This window comes from Opisthocomus hoazin, chromosome 26 (genome assembly GCF_030867145.1).
Source record: "Opisthocomus hoazin isolate bOpiHoa1 chromosome 26, bOpiHoa1.hap1, whole genome shotgun sequence".
In the NCBI taxonomy this organism is placed as follows: domain Eukaryota; kingdom Metazoa; phylum Chordata; class Aves; order Opisthocomiformes; family Opisthocomidae; genus Opisthocomus; species Opisthocomus hoazin.
In genome coordinates this window covers 4,101,120-4,122,191 of record NC_134439.1, presented here as the reverse complement: position 1 = coordinate 4,122,191, position 21,072 = coordinate 4,101,120, and the positions used below count along the sequence as shown (strand labels likewise).

Here is a 21,072-nt window from a genome sequence, read left to right as displayed (position 1 = left end):
AGCAGAAAGCAGGACAGCCTGGCACTGAAAGTGGAGAGGTTCCCTGTCAGGGCAGTCGGCACGCTGCTCACACTGCTGCCTTGTTCCAAGGAGAAGGACCCAGCCCTCTTCTGTATCTAACACGGACCTGTGAGCTGACGTTTATAGCTCTCTGTCAGTGATCAATATTTACTCACTCAAGTCTCGAGAGGCTCCTGGTAGCTGAGAGAGGGGTGAGGAATTTCAATAATCCTAGCAAACAGCACAGGGATGCGTTAAAAAGAAGGGGAGAAACCCAAGCATATGCCACACACAGGGCCAGTTCCCAGTGGCAGAGAGCTGAGATCCAGGAAGGGAGGGAGCAGCCGGCAGCTGCGGACTATGGAGAGATTTTTTTTCTCTTTGTTTTGAAACTTAACTCTTTAAGGTTTGTCACTCTGCACAATTAAGCGTGATAAGGAAAGGGGAACCCAACAGTTGCTCCTAAACCCCTGCCACATCTGCCCCAGAATATTTTTGTCTTAACACTAAATATGCAGAGCTCAGACCAGCACAGTGAGGTCTGCCTAGACCATGATCAGATAATTCAAGTGGAAGCTATTCTTAAAAAAATCCCAACAGATTAGAGCTAGTTAGTGAGGAGTCCAGAATAATTAAGTAGGTGCCTTAACTGAAACCAGTACACATGCAAGTCAGCTCACAAGACTGTTGCCAAGTTCTCTTTCCAGCTCTACCAATGACTCCACGAAAGGCTGGGATGAGCAACATGCCCTGGGCTTTACCCTTCCCACCTGTAAAATGGAGAAAAATATATTCCCCAGGAGGCTTTGAAGCTAAAATAGGGTTTGCAAAATGCTTCAGGGTGAAAGATACCAAGGAAAAACACAGGCAGTCTTTTATCAACCACAGTCCACAACTTCTGGTGAAAGAAAGGGACGCAGTCAAATCTTCAGAGAAATCTCCACCCAGATGCCAGACCAGCCAAAGGAAGAAGTGGAGAATAAAAGGCACATGCCAGATATTTTTGTCCCAGTAATAAAACATTTACTAGAGCAAGCAGAAAGTAAATGCACAGCTGATAAAGAAAACATCACAATGTCACAAAAACCTGACAGTTTCTGGTACTTCTTTCAGTAGAAACAAGACAGAGGTGGGTGCTGACATGTTTCAACAAAAGAGTTCTTCCTTACCTTTATGGCGCAAACAAAAAAAAAAAAAAAAAGTTAAAAAAACGGATAATACACACAACAAGTTAAAAACAGTCAAGCAAGATTTTACAGTTTTAACTACACGTGTCCAAGATGGGGTGATATTTGAGCTGTTCCACTTCAATCACTTTTCAGGTTCTCCCTAAAGGCTTCTGAGCAGCAGGTCCCTGAATTTCTGAATGAAGCCTCTTCCTTCAGCTACGCTTCATGGGGGGACCAGCCTTTGATTGATGTGGCCTGTCTACATTTTTTTCCCTTTTCTGTTCTTAATCTGCAGAAAGCACTCAGCCCTCTCACAACAGAGGGCGCATAGGCATAGCAGAGAAAGTTTGCTATGCAGGCTTCCACCAAAATGAAGGTTGTTAGGAAAGAAGAGGTATTTTTTAAAAGAAAAAAATACCTGGGCAATGGGATTGGGATTGATGTACTGACCACACACAAGCCAGGGAGTCCTTCCTACACTACATGTGAATTTGTGGGTAGCTGGGCTGGAGAACGATCCCTTGAACAGCTTCATAAAGAAAAAAAAAAAAAAAAAGGAGGAAAGAAAAATCAACTTGCTTCATCCCACCTTCAGCAACGCAAATTGATACATTCTTTGTTGTTGGGGAGTGATGTAAGGGACAACCTGGAGGCCAAATTATTTGGGGATAAGAGAATATGTGAAAAAAAGAGATTGGGGAAGAACTCACCATACCGAACAAACTGCTGAAAGATTAATGTTTAACAGGCAGGTGCTGAGCCTCTCTAGATGGACTGTTTTTTCAAATGTGAATGCTGGTTAAGAAAAGATTTATTTTATACTGCTATGGACAACAGTTTCTTAATGTTCCAAGGATGTGAAACAGCTTCTTTCTTGTCAAGAAGATCTGTTTAAATCCAGCTGAGAGTCACTTGAGCACTGAATGTTTAAAAGCAGAACCCAGGGAGCTTTATCAAAATGATTTCTCTTTGACTAAGCATTGTGTGTACACATCATTAGAGTGAATCTGTCTGCAGAGGTACCGGCCCAGACTTGCACGGGGAGTTTGCATGGTTTCCTTCTCCTCCCCCAGCTGCTCAACAACCAGTTATCAAAAACCCCAAGAAACCCTCTGGAAAAAGACAACACTACCTGCAGAGATTCCAGGCTGTGAAATGCCAGCTTTTAACTGTCCCACCGGCTCTTCTTACGTTTTGGGGGCTCTGGGACAGCAAAACCATCTGTCTTGTTGTCTCGGCTGTTGGCATCCTTCCTGTTCTCACCATTCCTGCTCTCGTTGTTCCTGCTCTCGTTGTTCCTGGTCTCGTTGTTCCTACCTTCGTTGCTATTTCTGCTATCACCATTATTGCGATTGCCGCTGCCCACATCAGCGAAGTGCCGGCTTTCACCGTGGCGATGGCTGTCGCCGTGTCGGCCCTCTCCATGGCGGTAAGCGTCACTGTGGCGACCTCCTCCTTCTCCGTGGCGTTGCATATCATTGTAGCGACCACCGCCCTCTCCACGGCGCGGGACCTCATTGTGGCGACTGTTCCGGTTGTCGTATCGTTCTCTGACAATGCCACCAACACTGCCACCACCACCACCACCGCTGCCACCACCGCCGCTGCTGCCACCACCGCCGCCAGCAGCAACGCTGTTGCTGCTGCCGCCGCTGCCTTCTCGACTGTTGGTGCTGGCATTTGTGTTGTTGAAGCCCTGTACTCCGACACTGGGAAAGGTGGGAACACTACTCAGATTCCCCGTGCTGGTGAAACCTGGAACACCCTTTGCTGCTGCGGCTGCTGCAATTGGGCTGTCAGAATTTGCAGCATTTTGCTGTGCTGAACTTGTCGGTACTGAGTTCAAGCTCCCTGCGCTGGTCCAGCCACTAGCACCAGCGGCGGAGCTACCAGTCTTTTGATTATTTAAGCTTGCAGCAACAAAGTGGCTCTTATACTGGGACTGCCAGAAAAAGACAGAAAGAGAAAAGAGAGCACGTTTGCCTCTACACCGCACCACAAAACACGCAGTCATCATACGTAAACAAGCCTATCTTGAATTCTGGGGAGCCCCTAGGATAAGCAGTTCCTATAAAAAGTCAGTCTTGGAGTGATTACATTCCTGTTGCGCTTATGAACACAGAATTAGTAATGGACATCTGCTACCAGACCACAGAAACAAGGGAACTCCTGTATTGTGGGGTTAATTTTTACACTGAAGAGAGAGGGTTTCTGTCTTCCCCGATTCTTTTGATTGCAATTACACTATTGCTGCTAAGCAACCTAAACAGGATCAAGCCTGGAAGCAGAATCCAGAAGGGAAGGAGAGCAATGAGGCAGCAGAAAACAAACTAAGTTTGACAAACTAACTTTGTGCAACCAGGTTCTGCCCAGCCTGCATACTAATTCTTCCACTTTGGACTGCAACACTGAGTGCGTGCTCCAAGCGGATCAGGCATGGCCACAACTACCAAAGCCAACTTCTCTGAAGTCAACAGGGTTTATGCATTTTCAGGGGAGGGGAAAAAAAAGTTGTCTTGAATCATCACTGGTAAATTTTTTCCATGTTACGTCCTTTCCTCTTGAGTTAAAACTTGAAGTGATTGAACCAACCTGAAAAGCTGCTTTCATTGCCGTAAGTCTGTCTCCCATCGCCCCACTGGATGGCTTGTACGCCTCATAGTTACTCATCACACTGTTGTTGTTTCCACGGTCCTACGCAAAAAGACAAAGGACAACTGGAGAGATTTATCCAACACAGACACTTTCAATTCCACCATTCTCTGAATCTATCTTGACCCTGTGCTCAGGAAATACATCTACTAAGAGTGACACATTTCTGGAGAGCACTGAGCAGCAGAACAGTTTGCCCCACGACCTTGAGGACAACAGAAAAGCAAAGATCCAGTAAGTCTTAGTGACTCACTAGTCAACAGTATAACTGCATTTCCCAGTTCCGTACGCTACAAGCAAAATGCAATCAAACGGAGATTTTCACAGAGGCCGCAGCCAAAACAAAGTGTGAACAAAGCTTCAGCTGTGACTTTTGGAAAGATGCTGAACATGAAGTGTTTTCAACATATCTACAGTTGAACTCTGCCCCCATACACAGTGGCAACAAGCTGTTTTCCTAGCACGGACATATCTCAGTAAGTGTTCCCAATGCTGCGAGGTTTTTTGCTGCCAAGGATCAGCCCGGAAATGGCTTTTCAAGGAATTTATTATCATTTATTTTGCATTGACAGTCTATTTTGGGAAGAATCTCCAAACATTCTGGGTCACTCTGGCCCTAAAGAAGGCAGCTCTTCACAAGAGGATAACAGCACAGGACAGTTTCACTTGAGATATTTCTGATACTAACTCTGAAAGATTCTGAGCTATGAAACCTTTGAAAGCAGATGCTATACTCCAGCACTAAGAAGATTTTTTAAAATTAAAGAGTAGTGAATACTAAGTTTAAAAGTTCCAAGAATCTGTAAACAACCTCTTCAGCATCTCTACTTACAGAATTTTCTGATCCCAGACCAGGACGTTCACGGTAGCCTAAGCCACCACCACCAATATTCAGCTTCTTGCCTTTTCCTCCTTTGAAACGTGATTTCCGGAACCATGGATTCTGTACAACAGAAGGACAAACGCTTCTCAACACAGGGAATAAGAAGCTTCATAAATGCGGGTAATGAAGCTCAGAAAAGAAGGATTTTGAACATTTCAAAAGAAAAATATAGATACACTGTTTCCCATTCAACAACACAGCTATTGCAAGGGGATGGGATGTGACAGCCTACAGCGCTTTGAAACTCAGCTGTAGACAGTCGCTACATGGGTCTGAAGCTTTTTGTTACAAATGCTTTTTATGAAAACTAATTTTTTGTCCCGAACTTTCATCCATGTTAAAGTCTGGGGGGCTGCATTCTAAGAAACCCAGGAATAAATGCAATTTCTAATGCAAATCACTTCGGAGCTCTGCACTTGCTCATACTTGGGTTTTATTGATTTGGTCCATTGCCCAGCTAAGGAGAAATCAGGTTCTGTCAGCAAAACTTCCTGCAAGAAGCAGTGGGCAGGAAAGGGCAGTCCAGCCAGCGCCCCTTCTGTTACCAACTTTTTAAATCATGGTTGGTTGCACCTCTTTTTACACCCTATAGCTTCTTCAAACCTGAAGAAGACAGTAAGCCAAGCCATTCAGCTTCCATACTCTCATCTCAAAGGCAGCCTGTGGAGCTCTGCCTCACAAATTTTGTCCCCTCTGAAAATGCCGCCTCTGTACCTCAGAAAAAATATTTACTCCCAGCAGGTATTGTCCAAGCTGCTTGGCAGTGAAGCCATAAGCACGCTAATCCATCTCTGACTTTGGGAATTACCAAAAAGCCTTTGCTCTCTTGTAGCTACACAGGCAGCAAAAGACAAGAACTTAAAGAGCTGATGAGTACATTGGCGCAAGTACAGTTGCTTCAGCTATCCGTCATACCTATATATAGCAAGCCTGCCAGACAGCACTGCCAAGCAGGTATAATGATCAAGCAACAACCATTTCCCAGAGTGAATATCCCTGTAATTATTTTCTAGTTTAGCTTTCAACTAAGCTGCATTTCCCAGATGCCTGCCATAAATGCGTATCGAAAATCTCATTGTAATGCGATACTGTTGCGGGAGCGCTCTGCTAGCATCAGCCAGATTACAGCTCCTGATTTCCCAGGCAGCGCCTGACCCCAAAATAGATTACATACTGCGTTCCAAAGTCTTCTTGTCTTCATGGATTCTTTCAAAGGCCACTAAAAACACTAGAAAGTCTACTTAAAAACAGTACGCACTGCCAAAAGGTCACTGCTAACACACGATGAAGCCAGAAACAAGACCCTGAGCTCCTGCTTTTGTGCCAATCCGAGAAGCAACCTTTGTCTACTCAAGGAGTTTTGCTTGTTCGTACCTGCATTGCTAGATCCAACAGCTCTTTGGAAACATGTTGATTAGCACCTTCCAGATTTCTGACAAGATCACCAGCGAAGTTACTGTCTTTGGGAGTCAGCAGAGTGTAGGCAACCCCCTTCTCGCCTGCTCTGCCAGTACGACCAATTCTATGGGTGTGCGTATCTATGTCCCGAGCCACATCATAATTGATGACAGTCTTAATGGAAGGAATATCTAACCCACGAGCTGTAATAAAGAGCAACATAGCGGTAAGTGTGATTATCCTGCATGAACACAAGGCAATTCCACTCATATCAGCCTATCACTTCATTCTGCTCCAGTATACAAAAGCAGCTTCCAAAGGAACACACTCCAGTTAAGACACCCTTCATAGGCTAAAACTCTTTGTTGTCTTCAGTGTAGCAATAACTTCTCCAAGAGTAGTCTAAGTTACTCCGATTCCCAAGTTCACAGGACCGGAGATGGAAGAGCTCTCTTTAAATGATTCTTATTCCAAGGAAGAGAGAGGGCTTTATTAAAGGACACTGAAATTCACTCTTTGTTCAGCTGAACATCTGCGTACAAAAGCTGTGCTAGAGAAGGCTTCAAGTGTGTCCACCTCCTCTTCATTTCAGCATGCATAATATATCAGCTGATTAACAAATAGCAACTACTTTCTTAAGAAACAGCTTATTTTCTTTGTGTATATTAAAAATAACTGTCAGACTGTAATTTAAACATCATTAAAAGACGTTAAAAATAAAGTCCCTTGCTAACACTGCATACTTCTGAAAAAACATCTGGAGCTCAGTGACAGCAGGTGTAGAAGCCAACCTTGTTGCCTTCTGCTGACATGTGTTAGCCTTTCTGCTGGTATCCACAACTTGTACGAGCTGCTCTTTCTTAGAACGTGACATACCTGCCACATCAGTAGCTACCAGTATCGGGATCCCTTTTTTCTTAAATTCCGAAATGACTTTATTCCTCTCACTCTGGTCCATGTCACCATGAAGCAACCCCAGATTATGATCCTCCTGCTTGAGATTATTGGCCAGCTCTTCTGCATTTGCCTTCTTGGTGACAAACAGGAGAACGCTCCCAGAAGATGTGAACTCCACGAGGCGTCGAGTCAGCCAGTTCCATTTGCTAGGGCCAGAGGGGAAAATCTCCACAATTTGAGTAACATCTTCATTTGCCTAAGGGGAGAAATAAGACAAGCAATAACGCAGGACAGGAAGGACAGTACGGCAAACAAACACAGATGGCAGAATAAACCCAGGAATTTAAACTAGGTGTGAGAATAAAAAGTGGAGAAGCAGGGGACCAAAACTCTTCTTTAAAAGAGGCTTCTGCTGACAACTTTATTTTCACAGTGCAGAAAAGGCAGGGGCTAAATGAGCTACTCTTTGCTAAACCTGAGAGAGGGAAAGCACAGTCTTTGACATGATGCAGTTTAGCACCCTATTGATCTAAATATAGGTACTTGCAATTTAGATGCTCTTGCGACAGATGTTATTAACATCTAAAATAGATTGTGCATGAGCAGGGTCTGAGATGGAGAGGATGTTCATCAGTAAAAGTTACTCATATGGCGATCAGAGAAAGTACCCCTGTGAGCTGGGATGTGTCTTTGGAGTCAGGTAGAGGGGAGGTACAGACTCCCTACTCACTCCGTACTGCAAGTAATAAAAGTGCGGTGGAGCACAGAGGACTATCTGGAAGTTTCTCTGAAAAAATAAATTTTTACACACTTAAATGTTAGTGATTTCACGGATGATGCTCTCAGAGTAACAATTTAGATCACAGAACAGAAACTCTGTGATTGACCTAGGAAAGCTATTTCTTTTCTTCAGCAAAATTTAGGGAAAACAGTTTCCCAGCAAGAAGGGGCTTCAGGCAGCCATTAATTTTTTGTTATAAAGGGACACCTCACATTCCTGATTGAAAAAAAAAAAAAAATGTAGAGAACTGGTTAAAGAAGTTCTGAAGGCATCTTGTGAAATTTCTCAACAGTTTTCATATATTGTAAGCCAAGCTTCTTCCAGCAAGTATACATCTGCCCACTTCAACTTATTACCAAATCCCTGGTCTGCTAATAGTTCAGCTGCTACTGCCCAGCAAGTGCAGAATCAACATTCCCACAGCTGCAAGACATTACAGTCTAAGTTTCAAATCCTTCATCGCAAAAGCTGTAATTTATTTATACTTTTGAGACAAAACAAAAGGATATACCCATTGATTCAGCCTCATTAAAAAAAAAAAATCAATCACTGCATTAATGTTGTTTCAGTCCTTGATGAAACCTCCAATTACTACAAGAATATTTGTTAGCAGAAAGGTCAATAAAATTAAAAAAATAAACAAAAACACAAAACTTAACCATTTTTTTGTTAAGCACAAAGTATTTACTCTTAAATATAAATGACGACTACTGCAGTTTAACTTAAATTTCAGACAACAGAAACAGAATGGTTCATTTTTCCGACTGTCTCAGAAGTAATGTGGAATTACCTCTCCAATGTCTCCCTGCACAACTCGAATTGGGTCAATCAGAATGTCTCGGGCCAACTTCTCAATCTTCTTACGGAAAGTGGCACTGAACAAGAGGGCTAAAAGAAAAAGAGTATTTGAACTCCTTGAAAAATGAACTTTCTTTCAGAGCTGTGAAAACACTGCACAGATCTTGTGAATGAGGACCTGTATAACTGTACTAGATGTTAGTGATCTGAAGCTATGGTCTGTTTTACCCATTCTAATGAAAATTATCAATCACACTATTAGAACACTTCAAAGTGGCAACACATTTCATGGCATCTGAGATCAGATGTTGGTAATACATGGCACTGCTGTGAACTCTCTTTCACGGCACCTTAGAACACAGGATCTCAAAGCACAGGAACATTAACTCAGCTAATCATCTTTTCTCCCAGTAAAGTCTGTGGAAGGATTACAGACTCATGAACACAGTGGTTAAACGCCCACACTTCACAACTGCTCCCTCCCAACAGCCCACACTGAGAATAACACTAGTGGACTTCTGCAGAAGTCTCATCGCATGACTGCGTCCAGAACAGGAAATCCAATCTCCGTTCCAGATTCTTAAATATATATATAGCCTCCTTCGACTCTCAGGAGTTTAGTCAGAAACATGCTTATACTTACTTTGTCTGTCAGGACGTACATGGCTTGCAATTGATCTGACCTGATATTCTGGAAAGGAGAGGTAAAATGTTCCAATCAACACCATATGCTCATTATTTAGTGGAATAACTCAAAATACAACTTCATTGCTTTATTTAACAAATAACCATAGAGTGAGTGAGTGCCTCTCGCTCAGTATCTAATTCTACTGTGACTTCCAGGTGCTCTTTGCTGCACAGTGGAAGTTCCTTTCCTGTACAAAGGAAGTTGCTGAAGGAACTTCCAAAAGAAGTTGTGTAAGCAAAGATCTTAGCTGAGTCTGTGCATATTCTGCACACCTTACAAGTGTCTCCCTCCATCTGTGGTATTATAGTACTGTCAAATCTTTGCTATGTCCCATGATTCTCGAGCACAAATTCAGAATCACCCAGACTGAATGACCAAACCACTTCCAAAAAAGTAGAATGTTTTTTTAACACCACTAGTTTGTACACACAGAATCAAAGCACAGAAGTGACTTGCCCAAAAGTTATTCAGCAACTCTAAGATAAAAATCAGGGTTTTCTGACTTCAACATCAACAGAATGTCGTTGATCTATTTATGCCACCAGATATTAGACTTTTAAATATGTCTATATTGTCCATAAAATATTTCCTTAATGTATTTGCAAGTATATGAAGCTACAGCGGTTATAAACAGTCCTACTAAGCTGGGAACTGAACACCACTGCTTTCCAAAACAGTGACCTTTGTTCATTACATACCAAAACCCATATCAAACATCCTGTCAGCTTCATCAAACACAAGGTAAGTGACTCTCTGAAGGTTTGTAGCTTTCTTTTTCACATGATCAATTAAACGACCCTATTAAAAAAAAAAAAAGCCTAGTTTTAAAAAAATGTTAATATATGCAACCTTCAAACACTTAACTGCTTTTTATCCTCACTTGAGGATAAAAAACAACAGAAAACATTTCAAGGCTCCAGTCTAGAAGTGACTGTCAATATTGAAGTCACAGAAACAGATTCCTAAAACTCTCATCAACTATGCTCGACAAGCTGAATTTTAGGACTGTTTTTTCAAGCTTAACAGTGTTGAGATCCTAAAATTCCCCAGTCTTTATTATAATTAAATTTTAAATATGGACTGTCTACTTAATCCCACAATTTTCGGCAAGGAAGTTCTTCATGCTTTGTTTTCTTGCCTAGCACCCCAATAAATAGCCACAACAAAACTTCCTCCAACCATTGGTTGCTCAGTTTTGCCCAAGTTCATAACCAGTTTTTGCAATAACCACAGCCAGTTGACAAGGTCGCTCATTTAAATCACTGGTTCAGCATCAACACCCGTTCGATTCGATGTTTCAACCTTTCAGTATTACTGCCACAGGCTCTGCACTGATTCAGGAAGACGGCACTCAAGTTCATAACATTCTGGGAATTTTCTTCCTTAATTTAAGGCTCAGCAATCAGAAGCTGGTATTGCACACAACTGACACTGACTCAATCAGATCTTGCTTGCTACTCTGTCTTCTATTGGAAACTACACCTAATCACTGTCAGTTTCTCTTGGAACACAAATAATCCCAGCATATTTGCTCTCAACATCTGATAACCTGTGAAGAACCCAGATTTCAGTGATCAGAGGACAAATTCTGCATCACCAATGACATGAAAAATCTGTCTCAGCTTCAGACAAGCAAACAAAATGTGTACTGTATGCATACAGGTACTTCCTGGTGTGCAAACAGGTACTTACTGGTGTGCAGACAACTATTTCTGCCCCTTCCTGGAGGGCTTTGGCTTGCTCCCACATGCTTCCTCCTCCATACACAGCTACGGAGCGCAGATTATATGCCTTACCAAAGCGCTTACATTCAGAATGGATCTGGGAATTGTAAACAAAGGACACCACAGTTCACGTTAGACAGATCCGAGAAAATATACCTACCTTGGAAACACAGTCCACCTCCTGAAATTCACTTTTCAGCTAATAACTTAATGAAATTATTCAGAAATCCTCAGGGCTGAATACTTCAATACTTGCGGATAATTTCCAAGAATTTATTTGGGAAACCTATTTAGGCATCCAATTATAATTTAACCTGAAGGTTCTATCCTTTTACACATACAATTTGTGGCACTGTATCCACAGTATTCTTAATACTTAGGAATAATAGGGGAGGGCTGTGCAAAAACCATCAATTTCAGATTTGTCACAATCCTTCAACAAAAATGGTGTAAGTGGGAACTGCAAGCTTACATTGGAGGCACACTACTAATGCCAAAGTAGTTTTTTCAAATAGTTAACTGAGGTTCTCTGACAATCTGTGCCCAGAATTTTGTTTTTTTCTATAAGAACACTCTATGACACGTACACGTTTACTATACACCTACCTGTTGGCAAAGCTCTCTGGTTGGGCAGACGATCACTGCAATGGGTCCATCCCCCGGCTGAAGCTCCTTTTGATCCATGATGTGAATCAACATCGGCCAGATGAAGGCTGCTGTTTTTCCGCTTCCAGTCTTGGCTATCCCAATCATATCTCTGCCACTTAGTGCAACTGGAACACCCTAAAAATAAGGAGATTCTAAACCCATATTATGCCTACCTTAGCATATTCTCATGCTTGATATTACAAGAAAACCCAGACAACAAGATAAAAGCACATTACAGAGGACTCGGCAACATACATCGATGCTTACACAGCTTTACTGCCAAGTTCAAATGTGAATTGGTTTGTTTTAAGGGCTGGAAGCCATCACATTATGACTGTTGGTGTCCCATATGAAATCAATATTTGGGCATAATATGACATCCCAAGGACATATTTACATGTCCACAAATGCATATTGTCCAGCTGTAAGAATGCTAAAAAAAATTCTTTGAACCTACTCTTTCTGTAACCATTCTGAGTGCTGAAGTCCTCAGTTCATCCCTACTCTTGCTGTAACGACCTCTCAGCCACAGGCTTTTTTGCAAACAGTATGGACAAAGGTCCTAATACACATCCCTTGGACACAGCACCCTGTCATTTTTCATACTTCAGGAAAAGCATCTGAAGTGGTATGGTTATAATCACATTAATTATAACCTTAATTACATTCAGTAATCCATCTGCAAATGCAGTAGAATCCCTTTGCGTGAACGGCTCTCCAAGGAACGACCAGTTAAACGGTTCAGCTCATAGGGCATTTATTCTCTCTGCTAAATGAAATTTTGCATACCTCTTCTAGTTACAAGACATTCAAATATAAGCTGTTTAAAGGAATAAGGTTGTCAACGTATGGCTCTTGACTCAACTACTGCTATGCTTATTTTTAATGCTATTTCTAAAAAAAAAAATTTTAAAAATCTTTCATTTCTATAAGGAAGAGATGCCACTTGCACGTTCTTCAACCTTCACCAAGAGACAAATGAAGAAAGAATACGGATATGTTTACAGTGGTCATTTCCCAAGAAAAAAAGTGGGTAAACTTCTTTATAAAAAAAAAAAATCAAAGCTATTTTCCTAGAAAAATACAAATTATTCTTCTCCGTGACAGCTCTATATAGGAAACTAGAATTGTATACATCCTCACATGCACTAGGGACCTTTGCAGGTGTTCGATTAGTTCTGTTTAGATGTCATAAAAGCAACAACGCTCACCTGACATTGTATAGGAGTGGGCTGGGTATACTCGGATTTCCTAATTTGATGCATAAGTTGTTCATCAAACCCAAAATGAGCAAAACTACTGCCAGGCCTTGGAGGAGCAGCACCGGAGACCTTAGAAACAGAAACATATCATTGTTCATGAACAGTAAGAGAAAACCAAAGAGCAATCTGTACAAAAATGAAAAAAAGTGTCTCCACCTCCAAAAACAGCTTTTTATTTTTTGAATAGGTGTAAGTTTAACTAGGTGCAAATTCCCAATGTGTTGTGTAAATAGGACTTTCAGGTATAAAAATTTAGATAACTTGTCAATCAACATAAGCTACCAAACATCATATTTGCCCCCTTGTATAATTGGTCTCCTTCTTCCCCAAATAATTCCCTTCATAGAAAGGCACCACATTATCATGTCACAAATGGCAAAGAACCAACTCTTGCATATACTTCCAGTTTCAATTCCTAGTTCTTTAGTTCAAGTGCAACCATGCAACTGGCAATCTCAGGTGCCCATTTTGACAAGTCCACAGCAGACCTTCAAGAACTGCTGAGGAAAACCAAGCTCCCTTAAATTAAAGTCACTGAAAGTATCCAAGAGGCTCGGTACTCAAAACCTGGAGTTCCCTGGGAAAATCTTCATCAAAACTACTAAGGCAGTCCAAAAAAATGCACTTAAGAAGATCCTAGGAGGACAGTTCTATGACCAGCTTACCCGGAGATTTAGCTTATGACGTAACTCCACCACTTGCTGCGGGGTGAGACTGGTGATCTCCTCATGCTCATCATAGAAATTTTTCTCAAACGGTGGATATTCAATCTGCAAGGGTAATTACTCAGTTAGTCCAGGACTCAAGATTCTCTCTCTGTACACTTAGTTTTGGAGGGATAACATCCTTTTGAGAAAAAGTTCTTAATTATCTGCAAGAACATTAATTTAATATGAACTCATTTGAAGGATCTTTAGTTACGACTCAGGTGGCACAGCACTGAAATGTTACCTGCCAACACTAATGTACAGGGACGGAACCATATTTCCATCTACTTCTTAGCACCTGTTTTCTAGAATGCCTCACGCAGAACAGAATGAAGTAAACTTCCTACCTCTGAATGGTCAATCGGTGGAAGAGGATCAATGATTTTTTTGGACGGTGCAATTGGATTCCCATCGCTATCATACTCCAGGTTATCCTCTTCCTCTTCTTGGACCACACCAGCAGTGGGGTTTTCAGCCATGTAGCGAAAATAAGCTTCCTGCAGCAAAACATATCAGTAAAATCACATACAATAGGATGCAAAAATACTACTATATTTGTTGAAATGATGTATATGCTAGATGGCTGTTTGCTTTCACACCCACCATTGAGGAGAAAAAAAAAAAGTTCACTAGAACTGGTTCTTCTCATCAATACCAACAGTTATATCCAGAAGAAGGACAGTAAGTACAAATGAAGAAAACAACTATAGTGCCAGTTAGACCGCAAAATGCTTTTAAAAAACCAAATTTCTTCTCTTACGTGTCTACTCAACAACTCCTCCTACTAAGACTTGTTATGCTTTAACAACAGAAGAATCTACGAATCACATGAACACAGTACAAACACTGCAGGTTTCTAGACAAACAACACAATGCACATGATGTTCACATTTGTTTAAACACACTAAGCCAAAGATAGTTTCTCCACTTCCCCTAACTAAACTCTAAGAAATGAAAATGTATCTATTCATTGAGAGTCAACAGCAAACAGGAAAGAAACTATTTCAGAGGAGTCCTTCAACACAAGCCCGTTAGAAGTCACTGTCACCGCTGTAACACACCATCCTTACAGCTCACAAACATGTACGCTTCTTATGGAATCTCACTGGTACATGAAGACATTCTCGTGGACAAAACGCCAGTCTCACTTGACTTTCAGGCAAATATTTAAAATCAGATTTTAAAAGCAAGGTTCAGTTACAAACAAATGCATATACTCATCTGGCGTTTTCATTTGCATGGCCAATTATCACTCAGTCACAGACGTATGCACACAATACACCTGAACCACAGCTGTCTAGGAGTGTAAGTCACCTTTGCTCAAACTGTAGCACAGCTACACTCACCAAACCGGAAGCAAAGGCTTAGAGGCCAGACAACCCTTCCATGCTCTGCACTACTGTGAGTAACACCATAGTTACTAATTACAACTTAGTAGTAAGGCACATGTTGAAATGAAGTCTTTCCTCTTTGTTTATTGTTTCTGTAACAGTGATGCTTACAAACTTCAATCAGAACTGAAGCTCCTCTGAAAACAGAGTGCAAAAAGCCTGATCCTTGCCCTTAACAGACATGAAATTTCACAGTAAATATCCTCCACAGTTTAACAGCCTCTCACTGGTGCTCCACGTTAATTGATTCTGCTAATTTCAAAGTTGATGAGACCCTCGAATACTGAAAAACCTGTACAGGAAGTTGAAATTCAAATTATCTGAAAAAAAAAAATCTTCCTAAACGGAGTAAAAAAGAATGAAATTGTCTCCTAACATTCTTCCTTTTTTTAGTGAAACACCTAGAAGGGTAGAGGCAGCAGGGTAACCACTACAGCTTCCTGCTGAATTGTCCGGATACTGCGCATGATACTGGAGTTTTGTTTGTACCTAGTAGTTACATAACTGGGGAGGGAAGGTAGAAAAAACACCAAAACCCAAACAAAAAAGGAAATAGAAAGACTGCATAGGAACTCACTTGGTCATCTTCCTCTTCAATGTCATCTCGAATACCCCTGGAAAAAAAAGCGGAGAAAAAAAACTTCCCTGCAAATGTTCCACATACCCAGCTCGATACTTTCATTTGATTAGTGCTGAGCTCCGTATTTCGTGGAAGACACAACACTAACAACTCAGCAACATTTATAATCCCAACCCATGGAGTTTTCATATTTGGTGTCAACCGTAACAGCGACCCTGCAAAGATTTCTGTTCACTTCTATTAACGAGACCGAAAGATTAGGACTCCGTCTTCGCGGTAGAAGCCACATCAAAGATCATCCTGGTCTAAGCTCTCGATGCTACAGAAGTCCCATAACTGAAGAGGAATATGAGCCAGGAAGTGCAAATCCAGTTCAGACCTTCCCCAGGTGGCAATTTGGATCCGGTGTTCTGTTTCAGGACCATGTATAATCTGATCAACCCCATGCAATGCAAGTTCTACCAATGTATCTGACATTTGTATCAAGAATCAACGGCACAATTATTTCCCTTGGTCAAAAAAGATAGATAAGCTGCAAAAACGTAAATTGTTTTAAACTCCAAATTCAGTATCCCAACTGTCACATGCTACCTGATACATCAGCTTTACAGGGAAAGTCTTAAAACCCGAGTTCAAGTTTAGAAGAATGTCCAGTACTACAGGTACAGCAGCACTGAGTCATTTTGCTCACATAAATACAATTTTAAACCAAACCATCCTGATCACTGCAAGGATGGGGAAAGACAAAAAGCTATTCAGGCTGATCTGGAAGGAGGTAGCAGTACAATGTGCTGCCCCAGTTTGTGCGGCCTAGAAAGGCTTCTCACATCAGATAACTCTCAGTGTTGTTACACTTTACCGTAGGATGCCACCAGGGATTCTTCCCTCCTATTATTCAATTTTCATTGCACAGAACTTTACCCACGGGGGAGATCACGCGCTGGTTAATGCTGTTTACTAGGTATATATTACATTGTCTACACAACAATCATCATCAACAAAATGCATTGGAATTCTCTTAGCACCATACAAGACACTGGCAGGCATGTGAATTATAAAAGAGAACTTACTTAACATTCTTTTTTTCTTTGTCTTTATCTTCAAGTCTCTTCATGTCTCGAGCAGCTTGATCCTAATAGGTCATAAAATTATGACGTTAAAAAACCCAAGATGATAAAACATGGAAGGGAAAAAACATTCCTACATAACTAGACCATCATGCCACAGAGACAACACTTTCCAGCCTAAACTTTCTCTTGTTCCATATCCTATTATGCGAAATAAATTCTCCTGCTAATACCTTCGAAATTAATATGCTGCAACTTTGCAGCACTGTTGTTGAAAAAATACATTCCCCGTATTCCTCCTGAAAACACTATGATAGAATCCAGCTAATAACAGAACTGTAGCTAAGGAACAGCTCATGATAAATACAAATCATTTCAGTTCAGGTAGTGAAAAATGCATAAAACCTTGATTTCATATTAGAGACACACAAAGCTCTTTGTTGTATTGCCTTGATATTGTCCAGTTCTGGGCTCCCCAGTTCAAGAAAGATGAAGAGCTACTGGAGAGAGTCCAGCAGAGGGCTACAAGGATGAGGAGAGGACTGGAGCATCTCTCCTACGAAGAAAGGCTGAGGGAGCTGGGCTTGTTCAGCCTGAAGAAGAGAAGGCTGCGAGGGGACCTAATATATGCTTACAAATACCTGAAGGGTAGGTGTCAGGAGGACGGGGCCAAACTCTTTTCAGTGGTGCCCAGCGACAGGACAAGGGGCAATGGGCACAAACTGAAGCAGAGGAAGCTCCAGCTGAACATGAGGAAGAACTTCTTCCCTCTGAGGGTGACGGAGCACTGGAACAGGCTGCCCAGGGAGGTTGTGGAGTCTCCTTCTCTGGAGATATTCCAGACCCGCCTGGACAAGGTCCTGTGCAGCCTGCTGTAGGTGACCCTGCTTCGGCAGGAGGGTTGGACTAGATGACCCACAGAGGTCCCTTCCAACCCCTACCATTCTGTGTGTGATTCTGTGTGTATATGCTCAAAACAGCTGAATTGTTAAGCTACTGTAAATCATATCCACCCTCTGCCCATCTAATCCACCTCTGACTACTAATTAACACAGCACTTTACATAAAAAACAAAAGCTAAGTGACATTCTGAACAGAGCTGCCAAAGCCATGAGTGACATTTGCTGCTCCTGACTGGAGAGAAGTATGGCTACAAAAATTAATAAACATTTCACGAGCCGGGTCTTGCCTCCACTTCAGCCATGAATGCCTCCAGAGGATCATCATCGCTGTCAGAGTCTGCTGATTTGGAATGAAACTGCTGGCGAGTGGGGGAATTCTCTGCAGGAATGTACGGCAATTCGACATTGCTGGAATCCTCCTCTTCATCCTCAAAGTACCTGCAAGGAAACGAACAACGTCCCAGTCAGCACACAGTCTACAGCACTACATGCTGCCTTTCACGTTTCCGAGCTGAGTCAAGCTACCCACACAGAGACAGACAATAAAAGTCAGTATGTACACGGGAAAAGATGTTGTGATTTATTTGTTTACAAGTATTCATGTTGTTAGCTAAAAGTGGTAGCAGGGCAACAGATGTTATGGAACTGATGTTCCTGAGTGGCCATCCCAGAGTGGTGAATACAGGACGCTTTTCTGATCACCCTTTTATTCAATGCATTTATGCAGCTTATTGCAGGGTTAGTAAAGAAATGTGGAACTGAATGTTTCTCTGTGCAAAAGACACCCAAATTTATCCCGCCTGGCTCCAATTCTGAACACACCAAAGTGTGAATAGGATTGAGCTGACTAAAGCTCAGCTGAGATATATTTAGAGAGGGGAAAGCTACAGGAGGAGAGCTCTCCACGGGCTGCTCTAGTTATCTCACAGTCTTTTAAATATATTTAAAGGCAAGTATGTATTACTATTCTCACTTTACAGACGATGGGCTGACACCCAGAGATAGGGTAAATAGCTGGTTCTGGGTGACACCAAAAGTCTGCTGCAGAGCAGGGATGGGAGTTCCAGCACATGACTAGCTCAGTTTTTCTTTGCCATAAAGCCACTGGAGTTCTGTTGCACCGTAATGCAGTGTGATGGGAATTTATCTTTGAGCAGACTTTTCTAAATAACTAAACCTCATAAATGTCACAGATGCTTTCCCTGACCATGGCAACTTTAAAACACTAAAATCTAGAGCTAGATAAACACAAGAAATAACCCTACTTACGCATTCTCTTCATCAAAATTTGCTCGCTTTGACCCAATTTTGTAGAAAGAAGGCAGCTGAGGAGGTCCTGATTTTGCAAACGCAGCAGAAGAACCGGCTGTTCCAAAAGCGCTATGAGACTGTTGAGAGAGCTTAGGCTCCTCTTTCTTTCCAGGTGTTATGGCAAATCCACCAAAACCAAAACCTCTCTTAGTACCAGGTCCACCTTTATTCCAATTCATGATGTCCTCAATGTATCTGTCAAAATCAGAACAGACAAATTAACCCCCTTCCTGCTTCAGGCAGTCACATTTAATTTTCATGATTTTTCTTGTAAGTGGATTACTTCAGTCATAATAGAGACACTCTTGGAAATGTGACTGACAGGAGTTTGATTTGTTTCCCAAAAAGGATTTGGGCTTTGTTCTTTTTGTGTAAGTACGAACGTATCCACAATTCGAAAAACAACAAAACAAAGAGGTTGTCTTCCAAAACAGACCACGTCCATCAGTGACTACTTAAGCCTACTGAAGATGTTGCCTGTCTTGTCTGTTTTGCAGTCTAAGATAAACAAAACCAAGGCCAGAACTTTGAACATCAGGAGGAATCAGAGATAAAAAGTCAACCCAGTACATATTTTGCATGTCCATACAGTCCCATCCTAGAGTGTTTCACGGCTTTCTAAACACCACCCTACTGCAATCCAGCCACCTCTAGGAAAGGAGGCCTGAAGCAGCACACAGTGCACCGCTCCGTTACGAGACAAGGCATGCTTCTGCCAACAGGCCAGCTCCCTCTTCTTCCTAAGAAAGCATCTTTAGCCATACACATGTTCTCCAACATCCGTTTTTCAAATACTCCACGTAACATGCCTGCCCAGAAACTGGTTTTCAAAGTTAGATGAACAGAAGACTGAACTGATATACTAAGATTTACACTTTCCATTCCAAGTAATTTAATTATTTCATCTGCATGGTCAAGTAAGTCATACCTTTAAGGCACCCAAAGAGAGTATGAGACCCACTGCTTTCAAGTGAATTACAACTAGATGGCCCAAAGGCAACAAGTCTTTTTAAACAAATCCTTACACTCAGCGAGAACCCTCCAACGAGATCAGAATTCACTGGCAAGAGAAACAACTTCAAAATGATCTGAGAGTAAATACTGCTACTGCTCCCTGTGCAGAACATTTACCAGCTTGGGACTTGCTCAGTAAATCTCAAGTCTAGACCAGAGCTCACTAGGAGACTTTGGGGAAAACTCTGCTGTTCAGTTCTCCATGGCAGCAGCTCATCCTGGTGTTCTGTCCTCCCACTTGCACTGACACACCTTGCAGCTTTCACACCTGCAGATGCGTGACAGGTAAGAGATCACAACGTACAAGCGATGAAAGGTGGAACTCTGCAATTCTGCTGCTGACAGCACAGCAGGCAATCTCTGAAGTGATCACATCTGATTTTAAGGATTCTTCCTCGCTGTACTTATCAACTTCCCCCCTCCCACCACCCCAGGTAATAAAAAGAATCATTCTTTTATTCCGTCACGCAGCTTAGAAAGTATGAAATTTGGTCTGTTTGCCCACGGAGCCCACCAGTGAGTGCCCAAGGAGGGGGTTCCTACAGGACAGCGACCGGAGACGAACCGCCGAGGCTTCGCCGCCGTGCCGAGGGAGGAAACGCGAAGGCGCAGACCCTCCCTACGGATTCCCTGGATCTGCGAGAGATGCAACAAAACTTCCTAGCTGCTCCCGCTTCTGGCGGTTGCTGGAGAGGCCCCCCCTCCCCCCGCCCCGGCCCGCCGAGATCGCCCTTCCCTGGGCGCAGCAGGGAAAGGCGACGGGGGCCCGGCGCCGCGGACAGCCCCTCGCCCCGGGGCAGCCGCAGTTCGCCCTCTCCGCGACGCGCTCCCCTGGCACCCCGGGGCCGGCAGCGGGACCCCTCACAGCCCTTCCCGCCCGCGGGGCCCCGGCACGGGGGCGGGCCCTTTGTGCGGGCTAGGCCGAGGCCGCGCTAGGCCGCGGTCCCGCCAGCTCCCACCCGCGGCCGGGCGCCGCTGGCCGGCGGGGGGGGAGGAGCCGCCAGCCGGGCCCGGTCCGTCCGGCCCCACGTCCCCTCACTCACCCCTCGGGCACCGCAGCCGCCGGCCGCCGCTTCCCCGGTTACCGGGGCGCGGGGGGAGAGGGGGAGGGGGAAACGCGACGTACCTACGCACGAACGTTGCGTACGTGCGTGACGCGCTGAGGTCAGCGCTGAGGTTCCACCGCCCTCCTCCCGAGGG

General features: G+C 43.0%; 1 protein-coding gene across 7 annotated transcripts; it reads right to left on the bottom strand.

The window, feature by feature from the left end:
* Window positions 1-1,000: 1,000 nt before the first annotated feature.
* Window positions 1,001-21,072, bottom strand: DDX42 (DEAD-box helicase 42). Of its 7 annotated transcripts, XM_075443787.1 has the most exons (20): window positions 20,916-20,951; window positions 20,387-20,508; window positions 19,990-20,140; window positions 18,817-19,053; window positions 17,835-17,985; window positions 16,649-16,710; window positions 15,576-15,612; window positions 13,955-14,104; window positions 13,566-13,670; window positions 12,850-12,969; window positions 11,597-11,773; window positions 10,959-11,087; window positions 9,965-10,064; window positions 9,222-9,269; window positions 8,571-8,668; window positions 6,979-7,255; window positions 6,079-6,305; window positions 4,654-4,764; window positions 3,762-3,863; window positions 1,001-3,111 (listed from the first exon to the last, which is right to left on the bottom strand). In XM_075443787.1, exons 4-20 carry the CDS (start codon window positions 19,035-19,037, stop codon window positions 2,335-2,337), a joined length of 2,892 nt encoding a protein of 963 aa, XP_075299902.1. In that variant the 5' UTR covers window positions 19,038-19,053; window positions 19,990-20,140; window positions 20,387-20,508; window positions 20,916-20,951; the 3' UTR covers window positions 1,001-2,334. The 7 variants fall into 7 exon arrangements, with proteins under 7 accessions (XP_075299902.1, XP_075299904.1, XP_075299907.1 ...); XM_075443789.1 differs by lacking the exons at window positions 20,387-20,508; window positions 20,916-20,951 and adding an exon at window positions 20,999-21,065; XM_075443792.1 differs by lacking the exons at window positions 19,990-20,140; window positions 20,387-20,508 and having other exon boundaries at window positions 1,001-1,169; window positions 2,302-3,111; window positions 20,916-21,004.